The sequence below is a fragment of the Pinus tabuliformis genome, chromosome 1_2, assembly GCF_031772625.1.
Source record: "Pinus tabuliformis cultivar Carrire ecotype Pingquan chromosome 1_2, CPIR1, whole genome shotgun sequence".
NCBI classification, from domain to species: domain Eukaryota; kingdom Viridiplantae; phylum Streptophyta; class Pinopsida; order Pinales; family Pinaceae; genus Pinus; species Pinus tabuliformis.
This window is the reverse complement of record NC_142298.1, coordinates 993,731,915-993,750,024: the sequence shown is the minus strand read 5'-3', so window position 1 is coordinate 993,750,024 and position 18,110 is coordinate 993,731,915. Positions and strand designations below refer to the sequence as shown.

Here is an 18,110-nt window from a genome sequence, read left to right as displayed (position 1 = left end):
GCTTGGATTTTAAACTAAATGCATGGAGTGATAAGGAAAACTGATAACCGGTGTGGGGGTTGAAATTTCTTCATGGTATTAGAGGTTGGTTGGCTAGAAAGTGCAGTTTGGGACAGCAAAATGAAAATTACAACAAACTGATTTTTACACGGTAAATAGAAACCTTTACCACAGATTTGAAAATTTCAGTTTGGTAGGACAGTGAAACATGTCTTTGGGTTTGAGAGTTGAAGACCGGTTGGATGGGCCAAACAACTACAGTGCATGGAAAGAGAGAATCCATAGCATCTTTGAGGAAGCAGAAGTCTGGGGCATTATGTTAAATACCACACAGAACCCAGTAGTAGCACCTGCTGACCTTGTACAGTTGGTAGAGTTTAACAAAAAGAATGCTAAGGCAAAAAGATTGATTCTGGAAGGAATCAAAGATCATGTCATTCCTCATGTGAGAGGAAAGACTTATGCACATGAGATGTGGACAACGTTGACCAGTCTTTACCAGAGCTCAAATGAAAACAGAAAAATGGTCATAAAGGAGAAATTGAAGGCCATTAAAATGACTAAGCCTGACAGTGCTACAACATACCTCACAAAGATCACTTCAGTGAGAGATGAGTTGGCAGCCGTAGGTGAGATCATTGCACCCACTGAGTTGGTGAGAATTGCTTTGAATGGTCTTCCCAGGACTTGGGAGAATTTTGTGGATGGCATTGTTGCACGAGAAAACCTCCCTGATTGGGAGAGGTTGTGGGATGATTGCATTCAGAATGAGATCAGAAAGAACTATCTTGGGGCAGCCAAACAGGTGGAGGAGGATAACAATGTCGCATTGTTAGCAAGAGGCAAGAAGGGCAGAGCAAAGAAGCAAGCTTCCAACAATGGAGGCAAAAGCAAAGGTAAAGGGAAGCAACAGAACAAGGAGAAGGACTATTCCAAAGTCAAATGTTGGAATTGTCAAAAGTTGGGACACTACGCTGTTTTGTGTCCGGAGAAGAAGAACAAGAAAGGGAAAGACAAACCCATGGCAGCTTCTGCAGAGATAGAGATCTTCTCAGAGAGTTTTGATCGGGAGTTTGGGTTCATAGCTTGTGAGGCCACTGGTGCAAGATCACCTGCCATACAGGTTCAGAGGGAGTGTGCATTTCCCGCTACTAGCAGAGCATCTTCTAGCATTTGGTATGTTGACAGTAGCGCTTCCCGCCACATGACAGGAGTCAGAGAGTACTTCTCAGAGCTTTCATAGGGTGATATTGATATGGAGGTAATACTTGGTGATGACAACATTGTTAGAGCAGTTGGTGTGGGGACATTGACATTTGATAGGGGACCCAAACCTCCCTTGAAAGTGTCAGATGTTCTACATGTGCCTGGAATGAAGAAGAACTTGATATCCGTCTCAGCACTTGAGGATAGAGGGTATGATGTGTTGTTCAGGAGAGGGCAGGTGCTTATATATCTTAGGGGAACTCCAACTTCTTCAGCTAGAGGTGTGCACCATGCCAAGATGTACAAGTTTTCATTCTAGCGCTTGACGGCATTGAGTAGCAGCACCCGAGATAGGACCGACAACAGATCTAGTAGTTCAGAGTTGTGTGAGATTTGGCATCGTAGGATGGGGCACATGTATCACGGGGCCTTGAGTACATTACGGGAGATTACCATTGGTGTGCTAAATTTCAGTTCTGATCACCTTGATGTATGCAGAGGATGTGCTATGGGGAAGTTTGCTAGATCCCCTTTTCCCAACAGCGACAGCAGAGCGACCGGGATCTTGACTTGATTCATACCGATGTGAGTGGTCGGATGTCTCATGTATCATTGAGTGGCTATGAGTACTATGTTTTATTCATTGATGACCAGTCCAGGAAGACCTGGATTTATTTTTTGAAGACCAGGAGTGAGGTCTTCAAGCGGTTTCAAGAGTTCAAAGCTCTTGTGGAGACCCAAACAGGTAGGAAGATCAAGGTCCTCAGGTCGGACAATGGAGGGGAGTATGCCCTTGGTGAGTTTGTTGATTTTTGTGTTGAGGCAGGCATTAGATGGGAGTTCACAGTTCCTTACAACCCCCAACAGAATGGGGTTGTAGAGAGGAAGAATAGATTCATTGCAGGGGCTGCCAAAGCCATGCTTCATGATCAAGGGTTACCTTTATTTTTGTGGGTAGAGGTCTGCAACATTGCTGTGTACTTGTAGAACAGGAGTCCGCATCGTGCCTTGGGGAATGTGACTCCAGAGGAGGCTTTTTCTGGGAAGAAGCTTGATGTTGGGCACTTTCGTATCTTTGGGTGCCTTACATAGTCCTATGTCCCCAAGGAGAACATGACCAAGCTAGAGCCCACTGCAGACAAGGGCATCGTTGTGGGTTATAGCGAGACCTTGAAAGCTTATCGGATTTATATTCTTGCGTAGAGGAAAGTGGTTGTCAGGCGAGATGTGAAGTTTGAGGAGGAGAGAGCTTTCAGGAGGTCACAGGAGTTAGAGTATCCAGTGTCACCAGACCCTTAGGAGCAGTTGAGTCAGTCTCAGGGATCCAATGGTCAGGGATCAGGAGGTACATTGATTACAATGTCAGGTCCATCAGTGAGCAATGGCTCTCAGAGTCAGGTGCGTGGTTCCTCGGGCAGCATGCAGGGCAGTCCGCAAAGCAGTTCACAGGGTAGTCCACTAATGGACAGTTCGCATGGTACTTCAGCATCTATAGGCACAGATTCAGGCATGAGGTCAGTTGACATGCCTTCAGGAGTTTAGGCTTCTGATGATGATGAGAGAAGTATGCTCAGGGAAGAGGAAGCCCAAGTGGCTTCAAGATACCTTGCGCAAGGCCACATCAGTTGTTGGGCCAAAGAGACAGGTTAGAGAGAGTAAACCACCTGAGCGGTTCTGTAGTTACATGGCATTGGTAACAAGCATTGTTGACTCTGAGCCTTCTAGTTATGAGGAGGCAGGCAGCCAACAGGTCTGGACAGAGGGCATGATGGAGGAGTATTCTTCTATTATGAAGAACGATGTTTAGGAGGTAGTGCAGAGGCTTGAAGGTAAATCAGTTGTTACTTCCAGATGGCTCTACAAGATAAAACATGCTACAGATGGCAGCATCAAGAAGTTCAAGGCTCGATTTGTGGCGAGAGGGTTCTCACAGGTAGAGGGAGTTGACTATGAGGAGACCTTCGCTCCCGTAGCTCGGTATACATCTATTCGCTCCATTATATCGATTGCAGCAGAGATGGGTTGGAAGATCCACCAGATGGATGTGAAGACCACATTTCTCAATGGCTTCATTCAGGAGGAGGTTTATATTGAGCAGCCGCAGGGCTTTGAGGTGCATGGGAAGGAGTCCCATGTATGCAGATTGAAAAAGGCACTCTATGGCCTGAAGCAAGCTCCCAGAGCTTGGTACTCGAGGATTGATACATACTTGGAACAGTTAGGGTTCATAAAGAGTGAGGCTGATCCGAACCTATACTTCATGTGGTGGGTGAGGAGCCTCTCATTCTGGTGTTGTATGTTGATGACTTGATCATCACTGGTGCAGAGAGACTCATTAAGCGTTGCAAGAGAGATCTTGCTTCAGAGTTTGAGATGAAGGATATCGGCTTGATGCATTTTTTTTTGGGATTGGAGGTGTGGCAGGAGGAGGGGCATTTCTTCCTGGGACAAGGGAAGTACATTGTGGATATTCTTAGCAGATTTCACATGGAGGACTGCAAACCCATGTCTACACGTATGACCACTAATTGGAAGAAGCTTCACGCTTCTGATTCTGAGTTGGTGGATCCTACTCTATACAGACAGTTGATTGGTTGTTTGATGTATTTGGTCAACACTCGACCAGATATATGTTTTGCAATTAACACTATGAGTTAGTTCATGTGTCAGCCCAGGAGAGTGCACTAGGTGGCTGCAAAACACATTCTTCGTTACTTGCAGGGGACTGTGGATTTTGGTCTGGATTATAGACAGGGTGATGGAGTGAGACTGGCAGGGTACACGGATTCAGATTGGGTAGGTTGTGCTTCAGATAGGAAGAGTACTTCTGAGTGTTGTTTTGGGATGGGTTTGGCAGTTTTGACGTGGATCAACCAGAAAAAACAGTCAGTTGCATTGAGTTCAGCTGAGGCAGAGTATATGGCTGCTAGTTTGGCTAGTTGTGAGGCCATATGGCTTCGCAAGATGTTGTTGGTCTATTTGGTCAGGCATTGAGACCCTCGGTAATTTACTGTGATAATCAGAGTTGCATAAAACTCATGGAGAATCCAGTTTTTCATGACAAGTCAAAGCATATTGAGATCAAGTATCACTTCATTAGAGACTATGTCCAAAAGGGAGCTGTCAAGCTTCAGTAAATTTCCACAAATGATCAGGTAGCGGACATTTTCACGAAAGCCTTACCACGGGGCAAGCATGTCTACTTTAGAGACAAGATGGGAGTGGTGAGGAACACTTTCCTCGGTAAGAGGGAATGTTAAAATTTGGGTACCAGAGGACAAGTGGTTCCCTAAGGCTTTGATCTTTGGCCTAGGGAAAAGTGTCCAAATTTATTTTTACTTTTCTCTTAAAGTGACTTTATAAGTGGTAAAGTCAATTTAATTTTAAAGTGAAAGAATTAGAAAGTGAAAAAGTGACTATGGAAATAAAAGGCTAAGTGGGTCTTTATTTAAGTGGGTGAGTTAAAAAATAGAAAGTGAGAATTAAATGCACATTTATTCCCATCCCTAGATCTAAATGAATTTTAGCCATTAGATCTTAGGGTAACACAAAAGGTCATTTACAAAATAAAAGGAGAAGAGGAGGAATAGATCATTCATTCTTTCATGCACATTTGAGAGAAAGAAAGAGAGAGCAAAGGAGAAAATTTCTGAGCAATGAGGAAGTGAAGGAGAGCAACAATAAGACATTTCAGCAAATTTGGGCAGAAGCATTTATTGGCACGCATCCCAAGGAAAAACCGTACAACAGGAGAAAGGCACAAAAATCGAGGAATAGAGACAACAAGTTCTGGGCATGTTTTTTGATGCTGGCCGTACAACATTTAATACTGTTTTATTGCTGTAAAAATTTCTGTTTTGGCTGTTTGCTGATTGGCACGATTTTCAAGGTCTCGTTCAAGCACGGAAATCGAGATAAGTTGTAATTTGTGGTTGTTGGAATTTTTACTGTGTATTTCAGTTTCTCTGTAAAAACATTTTCAGAAATAAAGAAGAGCTCTCAAACTGGTTTTCCCCAAGAGTTGTAGGGGGTTTTTTCAGAGTCACATTGACCAAAAATCACTGTGTTATTTTCTGTGTGTGGCTGTTATAATTTTGCTATATTTTATTTCTGCAATTTCAACAGTTGTGAAATCTTTAAATTTGTGTTTTCAGAAAATTATTGTCATTTCCAAATTTTAGAATTTTTATCATGCTTGGATTTAAAACTAAATGCATGGAGTGATAAGGAAAACTGATAACTGGAGTGGTGGTTGAAATTTCTTCATGGATAAAAGGTGCAGTATCTAAAGTCAAATTGGCTACCTAAATTCAGTTTGATATTCGGATATAAAGCCACACGCCACAGGTATACCGACTAGGTTGGGATAGGTTATCTTGAGATGCTTCTTTGGTTCAGGTTTCAACCCAATGAGCACTGTAATTACAGGTTTGCAACAACACTCATAATCTGAGTAGTTTGATGATGATTGTCTTCAGTTATTTATTACCAGCTTTAAAGTAAAAGATATAAATATGTATTCAACAAATTGGCCAACAATTATAGGTCTGTCCTTTAGGTACTGTTGACTGTCAAGGAAATCGTCTTTTTGCAAATCTGGCTGTCAATCTGAATACAGTGGTTTTTCAACTTGGATTAATTGTCCTCGACCAGATTTTACGTATGTACTACAGCTGGTAAATAATAGATAATTACGAGGGTAGATTCCAGCACATAATATATAACCAAATGGGTATACATCTTCTCCCTGTAGATGCTCCAATAAAACTTATTATGCATATTTGTAAGACACAGTTAAGTCTAGTCTTCTTTCAATTTACAATGAGAAACACAACCAGACTTAAAGGGACAGATCAAGAGTAAGCTTTTTTTGGTAATTTCAAGATCTGTAGATTAGTCTTAAAGACAGTTTTGGATCAGTTTTAACTTTTAAATGAGTTTTAAAGACAGATTTTCTATGGTTGCAAGGTGGTTCCATTGCCTAGTAAAATCCTTGGGCATATGGGGTCCAGTGAGGCTGCTTAATAGGAAATGAAGATGGACAAGGCTACAAATTGCAAGCCTTTATTGATCTTCTCCTTGTTCTTGTGCTTATCAAAAATATCTATCAAAGGAGTTCACTAATGATGATAAATTCAAGACTGAGGCCTAGGTTTATTCCAGAAATGCTCATATATGTTTATTGCCAATCATAGAGAAAAATACATTAAATCGAACCATTTCAATGAAATAAACCAACATATAGGATCACTGTTACCAAGATTATGTGCATCATAACCATGAATGATGAAGAAACCACTAGAACAAACAACATTTAGATGTATAAAGCATCCTCATCTTGAAGGGTGCACTATCAAACCAATGAAAAACTTCAATGAAATACAGAAGACAAATGAAACAAGATTTTTAACACTCAATCCTTCAACAACCATTAAAATAGGATATATAGATGATGATCTCAAAACCACCTCCAATTAAGTAAAAATATCCATGCTAAAACCCTTGGTATATTCTAGTAGTGCATAAACAAGTAATATTTGACTTCATGAACAAGTCAAAGAAATAGAGGGGCCATGCAAATCTTTGTCAAGATGAGTCCAAGAAGTAGACAAATTCCTCATTCATGTGAAAAGAGCGCCAACATTACCCCCTATTCTTCTCCAAGGAGTTGTTCCATGAGAAAATGTGCAAATCCCTCAACTAGTGGCACATGCGAGCCTCCAAAGCATGATTAGGTGTGGGAATAACCTCCATGGAGTAAATCATCTCCACAAAAATGAGAAAGGTGGAGCATCAAGTGTAAATTGATGCTGCAAATAAAATCCAACCTCTAGTTGACTTCATCAGTGGGTGAATATCACAATTTCCAAGTCAAATATCATTGCCAAATATATGCCAATGGCCAGGCCATTGGGAGAGAGAATCAATATAACACATGTATAGGTGCCCAAATATGATATGAATGAGACTGTGTGTCAAAATAGTGGCCATGTGGAGCACATAAGTGTCTCCACATGTGTACAATAGGGTAGCACTCCATCTAAACATCATCTCAACCACATAATACACTGTAATACTAGTTAAAAATTACATTAAGAACTAGGGTGCAGTGTTAGAGACCTCAATGTTTAATTAGTAATTAAATCAGCCCAATCACCATCAACATGTATGCACAAGGAAACCACCCTCAAAAAACCATAATACCTATGATAATTAAGTAAATTAAGTGCTCATATATCTCTAGTAGACTAAGGCACTTATACATGAGCCCTATAATACCGATATCAATCATAATGATTGGAACCATATAGAAATATATGATAATCATAAATCAAATAATAGAAAGGGACAATGTGATATGCACTCTCCTAACCATTGAACCATAAAATCATCATCATAATGTTGCAGCCATTGAAATATGATATCAATACATATCGACATGAACTAGTAGCTTTGCACTAGATACCCATTGTTGAGTAGTGGTCAGTTCTTGAAGAACCATGAGGGTAATGCTAGGAAAAGTGTGTGCTTCCATAGTATGTCCATGAATAACATCAATCGATCACCCAGAGCACTTGTAAGTATCTGCCTCCTATAAAAGTGCTTTGAATCATGCTCATGCATCATACTAGGTAACATTTTTGTCATCAAGTTAAATATGGAATATGTGAGGTAATAGGCCTAATGCAAGGTGTTTCCTCTTCTCCTTCTCCTCAATAAGTACAATTTAGGTTTTGAAATTTTATCCACAAACCCTAGTATCAATGTTTCCTTAGGGATGAAACCATATCAAAAAGTCCTAGCACCTCATGACAATAGAGAGAAAGTGCAAGGAAGAATGATTGAGAACAACTCTCTCCTTCCTCTATTATATGAGAAGTGAAGGGAGGTCTACATGTCAAGTGGACCTAACTCACTACAAGCAACCTACAAAATGCAAAGTAGGCCTACACATGTGAAGGAACCTAAAAGTGACACATGTCAAGCTCCAAATTGATGACTATTCCACAAGCAAGGCTCTAAGTCAAGAGCGCTCCCACCATTCAATATCCAATGCTCCTCCTCCAAGGGTTCCAATGCTCCAACACCTCTCCAAGGCCATGTGCTCTTCTAGGTCCATTATCATAACATAAGCATCCTCAAGTCAACTCCAAGACTCCATGCAAGCATCCAAGCAACCCAATGATGTCTAGGGCTCAATATGTTCCTCTAGAATCCCAAATGATCCTATTCCAATGTAGGGTATTCTCTAAGCAAGCAACCTCTTCCATGTGGTTAGTATGTAGAATGTCACCACGTTGTTTGAAGATTCCCAATGTTCCAACAAAGAATGTTAATCAAGCATCCTTATGATGTCTAGTAACCAATGATTAAGCCACCTCTAATCAGCAAGTCCATCATGGATTGATCAAGGGCTAAGCAAACATCGTGCACCTGGCATCTCATGGAGCACCCCCAAACATGGTTTAAACACTTTTGGATAACCTTGAAAGCTAACATGATTCTCTCAAATTTTTATTTCCTTCCATGTTTTTAGTTGCAAACTTTATCTCAAGTTTGAGTGGTCTCAACATTGTCTGCAACCCCTTATGAAACTCAGATTTTCCCCCTCTCAATCTCGGTGTCACTTTTATTGCTCCAATGTTATGTTGGCTTTCCAAAGTGCACAAACATGGCAATACAAACAATTTTTCAAACTAAAACTATGTTATTTTTTTATTGCATAGGAACATGAATTTATAGTACAAAAATCGTTTAAATATTGGCTGTTGAGATTGAAAATAAACCCCTGAGAAAAAATAGCTTACCCTTGAATAGACTAAACTTATCCCTAAATTGTGTATCCTATCTTGTTTTATCATACTCTTATTTCTAGCAAAGTAGGCCGTCAAACTAAAACCATTTTCCTTAACAAAATAAATTTGTTGTATACAGATACATGTTTCATTAAATTAAGGACCAAAGGCATTTTCAGTGTTTGGGCAAGCTTAAGGAGCCCATGTTCAGTTGTTTGCTTCCATGTGCTGCAAAAGTTCTTTGACATAATCGACACCAGGGCCATCCTCATTGTCGATATAGACTCATTTAGTTCATTGAAGATGCTTAGTGGAACCCCAAGTTCCCAACCGAGCCTTTTTCAATGTTGCAACCTTGTGACTATATATTTGTATGTTAAATGTGCTTCTTTGGATCAACATCCCATTGTATTTATGGTCCCATAAGATGCTTAGGCATCTTGTGATACTGAAGGTGTAAGCAATTGCATTACAACTAGCTTCTTGGCTCTAACAGAGGAAAATACATTCCTGTTAATAGAATAGATGAAGTTATAGGTGGATCAATTCTTCTCAGCATTAAAGGCATCCACAATTTGGGATAGTAATGGAAAGCTATAAATGTATCTTACTTATCAAAGTTCTTGACCTCCTTCATCGTGCATGCTTCTTCATGAAATTTGGTTCCACTAATGTTTTGAAGGAGGCATTGAGTTCTGCATCAACAATTTGGGATAGTAATGGAAAGCTCTAAATTTATCTTACTTATCAAAGGTCTTGAGCTCCTTTGTCATGCATGCTTCTTCATGAAATTTGGTTCCACTAATGTTTTGAAGGAGACATTGAGTTCTGCAACTACTGGCATCTGCTGTCAAAGTAACCTGCATTCATCATTTTCATCTCTGGAATAGCAGCCCATAACCCTATGTCTACCCATTGATCATTGATTTCCCCAGGACTCTCTAGATATCACTAATGATCAAATGCATACCCTTCCATGTATAGTGGTTTTAAACTCTCCCACTTGCATTTAATAATGGATCAAATTTATGTTGTTGAATTTAGTGTGGGATGCCTGTAATTAATAATAGATCGCATCAGCTCAATTTCTCGTCAAATGTATCATTTTTCTCCAAATTGAGGAAATCTGTGTCTGCATAATGGATGCTTTCTACTATAGGGGTTCCCAACACAACTGCATACCTGCAATCTTCCCACCATTTTATTATTCAACACAGTTTGATTCATGTTTCCCTTTTTTCTCTTCTACACTCTCTGCTTGAACCAATTATTAGATACCATCATAGGCTACAAGTTCTCCCGCAATTTGATCATCCTCTCCAATAAAATAAAGTAACTATAATATCTTGTATCTACATCCTTAAGGAATTCCATACTTGCATGAGACTTGTATGGGGAGGTACAGTGGTTGCAGATAAACTTCTATATATCTTTATCAGATGTAAAATATTATAAACTAATGCTTCCAATCCTACCAATCTCCGTTAATTCATTTCTCAATGCATACTTACAGCATGGGTTGCATTACATATTCCTGTACCTACTCTAAACCAATAAAAACTGAGTAACAGATGTTTATTGTGACTGGTGACCTGCACCATGTTAGATGGTTCATCCTTCTCTATGACATTCCCAAGAAGATGAAGCTAGAAACTTCAATCCTTCTGAACAATTCACCACTTGGAAGAAGAGGGGAGCTACTAGATATACGACAATGATGATGATAAGTGGGAAAGGATTGACATCTGTACACCTATCCATAATAGCAGAGCACCCAGCCCTCACCCATGTTTGTCTCATTTCCTCTGTTTGTAGGCTAATCTTGGACACTTATTTGTTCAACAATGATGTCCTAAGTTTGCTTGCTGTTGGTGGGATAGGTTAAGATCCTATAGCTAAAACCTTCCTTAATATGTTCTTTCAGAAAATGATAGCAGGCAATGTGGAAGGTAATGCAATTGGAAATTGGAATATAATTTTTTTGCGACTGCATCATCTATGTCGTCATAACTGTTGCATGTTACACATTTTTCTGACATCATCATGCTACATTGGGTTCATTGATGTGTATTTTTCTATACAGGGTGAATTGCATAAATTGGTATTTCGATTTATGAATGCATAAAAAGTAGTAATTAGTTGTTAAATTTATACATTGAATTTGTAGACCATCATATAATTGTTTATCCCAGTTATTATCAAGGGCCTTTCCGATGAAATTTCATATTGTGAATGCATACATGATTGCTAAACAAAACATATAAAAGGCCAAGGACTCAAGGGTGACATTAACTCAATTGAACATGTATGTTTATTGAACTATGCAAGAAACATTGCAGATGATATTGTGGCATGCTAAAGAAAATTCAAATTAATTGAAATAAAATTGTGAGAAATATGCAGATTAATTGAATTAAACTTGTGAGAACGTGCATTATCCTCTGTGACTGAAATCATCAAACTATAACCGTTTAACATACACATGATTTTAAATCAACTAATTAAAAATGAAATAGCAAAAAAGGACAGTTCAAAAGAAACCATTCAGAAGTAATTGGAGATTTCTTTATGATAAACTGTATTAATTTATCTCTGAAATGAGAATGTTCATTTGCAAAAGTCTTATGCATTTTGGAAGGTGATTTAGAATGCAGTTAATATTTACTATCCTATTGTGTTCTTTGGTGCAGTGAGTTTCAAAATCTGATAATAAAATTATAGGTTCTATGTAGGCTTCGGCCAATTCATGCTGATCTGAGTTCCCAGTTTGCATCGTTCGTAGTTCCATATTAATGTTGTTTTTTATATTACTTATTCAGGAGTCCTTCATAGCAAGCAACTGTGATGATTTATAATCATTGATTTGAAAGGTACCTGAGCAATAGGAAGGGAAAGCATGAACTCACTGTGATTTATGTGGAAATAGTGAAAGTCTATAATTTGGAGTATTATTTCTGCAAGTTAAGGTACTCAATTGATATATAGACCTATGGGTGACAAAGTCAAAATGAATGGAAATGAAAGTATGAATCATGAAGAGTTGGATGGAAAATTCAATTCTACAAGTATGCCTAATTATATTGTCCCAGAAGCAACAGCAAATGGAACCTTGAAGTCTCATGAACTAAATAATTTGAACTTTATAGAGGGATTTAAAGAGAAAATTAATCTGCTGGAGAATCAGAAAGTTCAAACACATAGGCCCTTGACATTTTGGAGGGTACTAAGAGGGGTTATATGTCTAATGGTGCTTCTTTCTACAGCATTTATGGCATTGATTTTCTTTGGTCCTCCTTCATTTCTGGTACTACGGCTATTCAGCGTACATTATAGCAGAAAGGTGATATCCTTTTTATTTGGTCATTGGCTAGCCATGTGGCCGCTGTGGTTTGAAAAAATAAACGGGACAAAGGTTATATTTGCTGGAGAACGTGTTCCTGCCAGGGAACGCGTTTTGCTGCTTGCAAACCACCGAACAGAAGTAGATTGGATGTACATATGGGATCTTGCTTTGCGTAAAGATCGGCTGGGTTACATTAAGTATATACTCAAGAGCAGTGTCCGTAATGCACCAATTTTTGGTTGGGGTTTCCACATTCTTGAGTTCATTCTGGTTGAAAGAAAATGGGAAGTAGATGAGCCAGTCATAGAATCAATGCTCTCAACGTTCAAGGACCCACAAGATCCACTCTGGCTTATTCTCTTCCCAGAGGGCACTGACTTCACGTATTCACTCAACTTTTTTATTATTTGCATCTATCAAACTGCAGTTATACTGCTAAATGTTTTATTTTAGAACTATAATTTTTGTACAGTTTAAAACTATAGTATATTCTTGCATATCTTTCTCTTTGCAATATTACAATACTAGGAAGATAACACAATAATATTGTTATGTAATGTAAGTGATGAATATTATATATGTTAGGATTGGATTATTAATTGTGTAGGTTGGCTTGGCTATCCTTTAAAGTTTATTAAATTAGCGCCGTGAATGCAGAGACCAAAAATGCCTTCGGAGTCAACGGTTTGCTGAGGAAAATCATTTACCAATTCTAAAGAATGTGCTTCAACCTAAAACAAAAGGTTTTTATTCTTGTTTGACACTTCTAAGGGATTCCCTGGATGCAGGTTAGTGCTTTTCTGTTCTCTTTATTTCTTTTTTATCTTTCAATATAAAACTGCATTATCTTGATTCCCTATACAGACAAGTGGGAGAATTTACTCAACAAAAGGAAATTATTGTGAAGTCATACAATCAAACTTGATTGTTTTCTGACTAATGAGATTAACCTAAAAAAATCAACATTTACCAAGTCTGTTCAAAATGTTCAAAGAGGTTTTTTAACAGATCATAAATTCTAAGCCCAAGAAATGGTACTAGCAGTGAAATAATAGGAAGAAATGCAGTACAGAGTATGAACAACAAAGGCATAAACAGTAAAGCAGATACAAAAAAATGCAATCCATAATATAAGCAACGAGGGCATAAGCAGTAAAGCTGAGACAAACAATGAATTTTGGGGTAGGAACAAAATAGCTGGTGATAGAAGCAGTGGAACCATGAGTGGAAGCAATAAAACCATCCCCAAGAAGGTTGTTAACCTCTCTGATCATGAATTGGATGAGGGATGTTAGATGATCCAAAAATAATTTATTATCATAGGTTATAAAATTGAAATAAAATAATTATTAATTTAAGAAATTAAATTAATAATTATTATTCTAGAATGATTAATTATTTAATGGAGACAATTAGAAATTAGTATATTGTTGTAACAAGATATGACTCTCCAAATGTGTCGTATCTTAGGCTCTATTTTAGGAGATTAGTTAGCTAGTTGGTTTGAATAGCATTTAATGTAAATGGACACTTGTTATTTAATAAGTGATCCATAATTAGAGGTAGTTAGGACATGGAGCTTATAAATAGCTCATTGCAAGAGTGTTTGGTTGTTCGGGTGTAAACTCTTGCAAAATCAATTATGTAATTATTTTTTTCTGGTTAATAAAATTACGTGTCTGAGGACACTTCTGCCATTATTGTGGTATCAGAGCTCCAGTAATGATGCAGTGGATGTGAGGAGGATATTCTAGCTCAAAAAAGTCCTAGAAAACTCCATTCAATTGACCGGCAAATGATTGGTATGGAAATTGTCCAGTTTTTGTTTAAAAAAGAAAATAAATTTTATCATTGATTTTAGATTTTTAAAATCTAAAAATCATTTTTTAGTATTATCAAAAATTGCCCCTGTTTTTTGGAATTTTTGTTATTGCTCCGCTTCAACACTGTTTGGCCTGAAACTCGCGACTGGATATAGAAGCAGCCGTGATATTGTTGTTTCTGCTTGTATTGTCGTCCACAATGGCGGTGTCGTCGGTGTTTCCATATAAGGCCTCTAGCTGGTTGAAGAACTTATAGTTTTTCCCGTCTTGTCGACCGGACCTTTCCGCCTTAGTCCTCTTAGAGGAGCTTTGAGGGATGCATCACGGAAAGCGGCATCCATTTCTGATCGAATTTTGAGAAGGGCGAGGGTTTCTTGCCTCGGCCATAGGCTCCCTCCGGATCCACCTTGATTGCAAAACATATCTGCAGCGCTTCAACCTCTCTGCAATGACGCAGAGGGAGCACTGTTTTCCGATTGCAAATTTCAGATTACTAAACTGGTCATCACCGGGGTTGAAGAAGTTCGCATCATCCATCTGCGAAAATTTCTTTGCTGTTTTTGAAGAACTGTCTGCCTGAGTATCATTTTTTCTTTCTTGTTTTTCCGTTCCCTTGCTTGAGTGTCTGCTTCATGCTTTTGGTTCCTGATAATACTGGAAAGCTTACTAATGGATTTTGAATTGGAAGACACGTAAATAGCAACCCCATTTGATCCTGATTGAACCACTACTTTGCTAGATGCAAGCTCAAAATTATGATTTTTATCACCCGACCAGGAAATCAAAGGTCCTGCTACTACCTCCACCTCTTTCTTCTCGTCTTCATCTTCGATATGAATACAAGGTTCGACATTCTTAGATGTTTCTCCTATATATGATGAGGCTTGAATTTTCTCACATGTTAATGACCTGAAAATAAAAAATGCTTGGCATATTTCCTCTGGGCGGCCTCTTTCAATGCCATATAATGGATCTACTGCAAGGAACAATAAATCCTCCACAAGCTGATGAAGAAGAGATGCAGAACATGCCAAACATACATTAATTCCAGTCAAGAAGAATAGACCGAATTATGCAATGCGTGCAGAGGTTATGGAAAGAGCAAGAAGCTAGCGTGAGCCAGCCAACCACCAAGAATCCAGAGTGAAGCCTGTTAGCGTGTCAATGTAAAGCCAGAAGAAGCCAGAGTGACACCTGTCAGGTTGGATCATAAAGTTTTTTTTGTAATATAATGCATATTGTATTTTGGAGAAATCTCATGATTTTTTAATTTTGGAGTTTATGTTTTGTGGAGTAATAAGGGATATTTGTAGATGTTAAGGATTGTAAATTTTGGAGTAATAAGGAGACTTTAGTTGTAATTTGTTTTCGAAGAGATTGTAACTCAAAGTAATTTTACTTTGAGGGGGGACAATTTCTTTTTTACCATATTGTGCAAAAGCACCATTGTAAAAAGTCAAATTTTGAAAGTTGCCTTGTAAAAAGTTGAGAAATTGACTAGAGCCAAGTGCAAAGCTCAGTCAATTGTCTCCTGTTTTGACGACTATTCGTGGGTCAAGGCCAAGCCCCGATAGATCGTGTTTTTTTTTGCGTAGTGTGTTGTGTTGAATATCTTGTCATTTCTGTTCTGATTCTTGGTGCAACGCTTCAACGCTAAAATGTCTAAGTTGATTAATTTGTTTTCTGATTCCGACAAACTAGAAGGCACCAAATCTTATAAAACATGGCATCGACTCATCGAAAGCACACTCATTTACAATGAATTATGGCAGGGAATATGTGATGGAGATGTTAAGCCGAATAAACCCACAGATGTAGCTGCACTAGCAAAATGGGAAATCAAGAATGCTAAAGCTTTAGCTCTTATTAAATCGTCTGTGAATGATGAAATGTATGTCCATATAGAAAATGCTTTAGATGCATGGACTGCTTTGAAAACTTTTAAAGACCTCTTTGATACTCAGCCTGAATCAAAGAAAGTCGATCTACAATTAAAATTGTTGCAACAAAAATTAACTGAAGGCGGTGATGTTCTTGAATATCTCTCAAGACTTAAGAATATCAGGCAAGAAATTATTAATGCTGGTTTTCCCGCAATTGATGATAGCTTTATGGTCACAATTGTAATTGCTGGGCTTCCTTCTTCCTATACGCATTTTTTAGAGACTCTACAAGTAACTGGGAAATTAGAAAAACTAAAGTTTGATGAACTTTGTGAAATGTTGAGTCAACATGATAAAACTTTTGGGAAGAAGAAAGTTGGTGAAGATGTTTTTCTCATAGAAGCCAGCACTAGTAAGTCATCAGCAGATAGTTCTCGAGGAAGAGGCAGAGGGAATCAGAATCAAGCAGCACATAATCGAGGTCGAAGCCAAAGCAGAGGCAACAATTTTAACAGAGGAGGAAGAAATAATTTTCAAGGTAGAGGAAACAACCAAGGAAGAGGCAATTTTCAAGGACAAGGATATAATAATCAAGGTAGAGGACAATCTCAAAATAGAGGTCAAAGCAGAGGCAAAGGACAATCTTCAGGAAGAGGAAGAGACTTAAGTCAAATTGTGTGTCGAAGATGTAACAAAGTTGTCCATTATGCTGAAGATTGTCGAACATCACTTAATAAAATTCCCAAGTTTCAGCAGCATTCAGCACAATTTGCAAATGATCAAGATGAAGATAACTCAGAATATGTTTTTACTTCCTCACCAGCATCACAAATTTCATCCCATCTTAGAAGTGACTATGAAGATGCCTGGATCTTGGATTCCGGGACAACTCAACACATGACTTGTCGACGTGATTTTTTCTGGAATTTTCAAGATTGCCAACTTAATTCCATTTTTCTTCTTCCCAAAAGTTTTATCAAAAATTCTTTGATGGGAAGAAGAAAAATGGAATTAAGTTGGCAATCTTGAAAATTCCAGAAAAAATCACGTCGACAAGTCATGTGTTGAGTTGTCCCGGAATCCAAGATCCAGGCATCTTCATAGTCACTTCTAAGATGGGATGAAATTTGTGATGCTGGTGAGGAAGTAAAAACATATTATGAGTTATCTTCATCTTGATCATTTGCAAATTGTGCTGAATGCTGCTGAAACTTGGGAATTTTATTAAGTGATGTTCGACAATCTTAAGCATAATGGACAACTTTGTTACATCTTCGACACACAATTTGACTTAAGTCTCTTCCTCTTCCTGAAGATTGTCCTTTGCCTCTGCTTTGACCTCTATTTTGAGATTGTCCTCTACCTTGATTATTATATCCTTGTCCTTGAAAATTGCCTCTTCCTTGGTTGTTTCCTCTACCTTGAAAATTATTTCTTCCTCCTCTGTTAAAATTGTTGCCTCTGCTTTGGCTTCGACCTCGATTATGTGCTGCTTGATTCTGATTCCCTCTGCCTCTTCCTCGAGAACTATCTGCTGATGACTTACTAGTGTTGGCTTCTGTGAGAAAAACATCTTCACCAACTTTCTTCTTCCCAAAAGTTTTATCATGTTGACTCAACATTTCACAAAGTTCATCAAACTTTAGTTTTTCTAATTTCCCAGTTACTTGTAGAGTCTCTAAAAAATGTGTATAGGAAGAAGGAAGCCCAACAATTACAATTGTGACCATAAAACTATCATCAATTGCGGGAAAACCAGCATTAATAATTTCTTGCCTGATATTCTTAAGTCTTGAGATATATTCAAGAACATCACCGCCTTCAGTTAATTTTTGTTGCAACAATTTTAATTGTAGATCGACATTCAGAGTATCAAAGAGGTCTTTAAAAGTTTTCAAAGCAGTCCATGCATCTAAAGCATTTTCTATATGGACATACATTTCATCATTCACAGACGATTTAATAAGAGCTAAGGCTTTAGCATTCTTGATTTCCCATTTTGCTAGTGCAGCTGCATCTGTGGGTTTATTCGGCTTAACATCTCCATCACATATTCCCT

At 38.3% G+C, this 18,110-nt stretch overlaps 1 protein-coding gene across 1 annotated transcript in view; it reads left to right on the top strand.

Annotated features, from left to right (window-relative positions):
* The window catches only part of LOC149209397 (putative 1-acyl-sn-glycerol-3-phosphate acyltransferase 5), a 53,849-nt gene that overhangs the window by 7,118 nt on the left and 28,621 nt on the right, over nucleotides 1-18,110 (top strand). The window contains exons 2-3 of the mRNA XM_089396353.1: nucleotides 11,822-12,728; nucleotides 13,003-13,133. Coding sequence (XP_089252479.1) covers nucleotides 11,992-12,728; nucleotides 13,003-13,133 — 868 coding nt within the window. The 5' untranslated portion in view covers nucleotides 11,822-11,991. The remainder of the gene's footprint in view (nucleotides 1-11,821; nucleotides 12,729-13,002; nucleotides 13,134-18,110) is intronic.